Source organism: Myotis davidii, unplaced genomic scaffold, assembly GCF_000327345.1.
Source record: "Myotis davidii unplaced genomic scaffold, ASM32734v1 scaffold313, whole genome shotgun sequence".
Classification (NCBI taxonomy): domain Eukaryota; kingdom Metazoa; phylum Chordata; class Mammalia; order Chiroptera; family Vespertilionidae; genus Myotis; species Myotis davidii.
Window position 1 is genome coordinate 1966501 of NW_006286275.1, and position 3729 is coordinate 1970229.

The 3729-nt window shown below is 36.0% G+C and overlaps 1 protein-coding gene across 1 annotated transcript in view; it reads right to left on the reverse strand.

The window, feature by feature from the left end:
- The window catches only part of COL21A1 (collagen type XXI alpha 1), a 108270-nt gene that overhangs the window by 7159 nt on the left and 97382 nt on the right, over positions 1-3729 (reverse strand). The window contains exon 20 of the mRNA XM_015560047.1: positions 94-138. Coding sequence (XP_015415533.1) covers positions 94-138 — 45 coding nt within the window. The remainder of the gene's footprint in view (positions 1-93; positions 139-3729) is intronic.

Sequence of the window (3729 nt, forward strand, 5' to 3'; positions counted from 1 at the left end):
ATTCCTCCCTATTTTTAATGAAAGTAACCCTCAGTCAGCACTGCCCAGTTATATTATCCCTTATTTCATTTCCCATGAAAGAAAAAAATATACCTGTTGCCCTGGAATCCCTGGTCTTCCATTTTCTCCCCTTTGGCCCTTTAAAATTTAACAAATGTTATTAATTAGTTTGCACACTTATGATGCAATCACATATAAAAACAAACCATGTATTACTTTATAGGCTAGAATAAATGTCGCAAAAGCAGTAATGCAGCTATGTAAATGATGTTAGATGTAGGGTAGTCTCTCAACAAAAAAAAAGTGAGAGAAAATTAACCTAATATATTTAAAATGGCTAGAGACAAGGAATAAACTTTGGGAGAAAAGGTAAATAATTGTAGGTAGCTGAGAATATTTTTCCGAGTCCACATAAACAGCATGAAAGTAATTTAAAAATTCAATGGCTGTGGACTTTTTATTAATTTCAATTATATAATTATGTTTAGTGTTGATTATACACATTTGAGGACAAGAAGACCTCTTTAAAGGAATTTTTAAAAATTAAAAATATACTGTAAATATATTTTGAATGAATATAATTAAATCAGGACACAGAAGAAGGGAGAAAAATTGATAAAGATATAAACACATTTGTCCACTCAATAAATATTTTTGGATATCCACCATTTATAAGACATTGTACTAGACCTGGAAGCACCACTTCATTCCCCTGTGGAACAAGATAACTGATAGTTTCTAGGAAAATATATGCCTTGATAATATAATCAATTAAAAATCTAGTGACTAAAATTTTAAACCACTCTTCCACAGTGATTTGTTCATTTTCTTACATAGGTGAATTCCCAATATTCATTGACAAGCACCCATTTGTGGGACCTTAGAGACACGAAAACAAAGACAGCATTGCTGCCTTCAAACTTCTTACTGAGTGGGGGGAAAGATAATCAATTAAGTCAAGGGTGAAAATTTTAAAAAACAGAATACCAAAAATACTGTCTGATAAGTATACAATGTACAATTAAACATCTGGCTGGATACTATTGAAACATAGAAAGGGACATCTGACAGAGAGAGTAAGGAAGATGACTCAACTTTGACTGCAACCTTTTGGGATGACTAAGAGGTAGCCAATGAGAAAAGATATGAGGGTGTTTGAGGGAGTCAACTACAGAACAAAGGCAAGTAATTTCTTTTGGCTAAAGCAGGGGCAGGAATGGGTAACAGTGGGCAGAGTGGCAAGAGATAAGACTGAAGAAGAAGATTCAGTCAAACCAGGAGGAATGTTATGAGACAGAGCTTATCTTGAACTGTGTGGGGCACCACTGATGGATTCCTAAGCAGATAGGCAATTCAGTTATTGCATACTGGTAAAGGGGGTGGGTGGGGAGGAGGTGGGTAGCGGGGAAGTAGACTGGACTCAAATAGACCAGTTAGAAAATATTATAGTAATCCAGGACCACTGATAAGAAATGATTAAGATTGGGGGGGGGGCGGTCAGGGAACAGAGGACAACCAACTTCAAGAGACATTTAGATATAAAATTGGATGTGAAGAAAGAGATTGAGTTTTAAGATGACTTCTAAGACTTTATTTCTTGGGTAACTGTGTTGTGGTACCAGTTACTATGACATAGACTCTATGGGTAGGAGATAGTTTATGGGGAAAGATGACAAGTCCTGATTTAAACATGTTGAGGTACATGAGACCTTGGTATTCCAAAAGCAGTACCAAGAAGAAAATTGAAATATATGGGTCTAGAGCTCACAGTTACTTAAAATTTACCTCACTCCTAATTTCAAAATTAACTTAGAAGAATCACAATGATACAATAATACTTGAGTATCTTCAGTAAAAAACAAAAACAAAACACATAAACCCTGCTTTTTCTGAAAAACAAAAAAACAAAAAACAAAACAACTGTTAGACTGTTACCTTAGCAGCTTTTGACTCTATTATTATCTATTTGAAATTTTCTTTTATGCCTCCAAAAATTCTAGAACTCTCAAAATTCTGTGAAATTTTGCAAATAATTTTTCTTTTCACATTAAGCTTATTCTACACAAAACTAAGCCATGATAACTGAGTTTTATAATCTTAAAAACATTGTAAAAGTACTGTCTGGGCATTAAATATATAATTCGTGGTTGGAAAGGTCTTCCGTTTCTAAAACTTAACAGGTTGAAAAACCAACAGATATAATTTATTCCAGATAAGCATACCATTGATCCTGCTAGTGGCATCCTATTTATGGGTCAGTGTTCAGTTAGTGAAAAAAACCCTTCGAATAGCTACTTAAATTGAGGTGAAACTGTCCTTGTCTTCCATAGTAGTAGCATGGTTCTCCTCTTTGTTTTTGTTGCTAAGACACCCAAAAGGAAATGACCTTCTTAACCACCCTCAATTCCTTGGCCCAACATAATTTTCTGTTAAATTTTCCTTCTGATTAGTATGATTCCTTCTATTGATTAGTATTACATTAGATATTAATAATTTCTTATCAAATTTCCTTGTGCCATAAGCCATTTCAAATCATTTTAAAATATATTCACTATAAACAAGTAAATATATATTAAAGTGTGTAATAAAATATACACTGAGTGGCCATATTGTTATGACCACCTGACGTTTGTAAGCAAATTAGCTATAATTTTGCACTGAAGTTGCTAGAGGGCCAGATCATTATAAATGTCTGAATAGCACAACATACCTAAGTATCATCGCTGATCAAGTTCGTCCTATCATGTTGATGGCGTATCCCAATGGAGATGGCTTCTTCCAACAAGACAATGCGCCATGCCACGGTGCTCGTATTGTGCAGGAGTGGTTTCAAGAACATGAGGGAGTCTTTAGACTTTACTTTGCTTAGGTGGCCCCACAATCACCAGATCTCAATCCGATTGAGCAGTTGTGGGATGAAGTTAAAAGAGCCATCAGGCAGCTGGTTCCACAACCATCAGATCTCACAGAACTGGACAGTGCTATTCATCAGGCACGGTGTCAGAGTCCTCACATCACCTTTCAACATCTTGAGGAGTCAATGCCAAGAAGAATCGCCGCAGTATTAAAGGCAAAAGGTGGCCCAACGAAGTACTGATGGGGTGGCCATAATAATCTGGCCACTCAGTGTATATCTTTATTTTGTTGAATCACTTGGTTTTAAGATTTTTACAACAATAAAGTGGTAAAAAATCTTTTTTTATTTTATTTTATTGTTGACACTATTACAGATGCCCTCCATTTTTCCCCCTTTTCCCCACCTCCACCCAGCACCCCCCTACCCCCGCCCAATCTTTCACCACATTATTGCCTGTGACCATGGGCTATGTATATATGTTCTTTGATTAATCTTCCAGGTCCCCCAGCCCTCCCCCATCTTGGATCTGTCAGTCTGTTCCATGTATCCATGCCTCTGGTCCCATTTTTTTTCATCAGTTTATTTTGTTCATTAGATTCCACATATGAGTGAGATCATGTGATACTTATCTTTCTCTGACTGGCTTATTTTGCTTAGCATAATAATCTCCAGGTTTACCCATACTGTCTCAAAGGGCAGGAATTCCTTCTTTTTTTATAACTGTGTAGTATTCCATTGTGTAAATGTACCACAAATTTTATATACACTTATCTGCTGATGGGTACTTGGGCTGTTTCCAAATCTTAGCTATTGTAAAAAGCACTGCTATGAACATAGGGGTGCATATATTCTTTCTGATTGGTGTTTCGGGG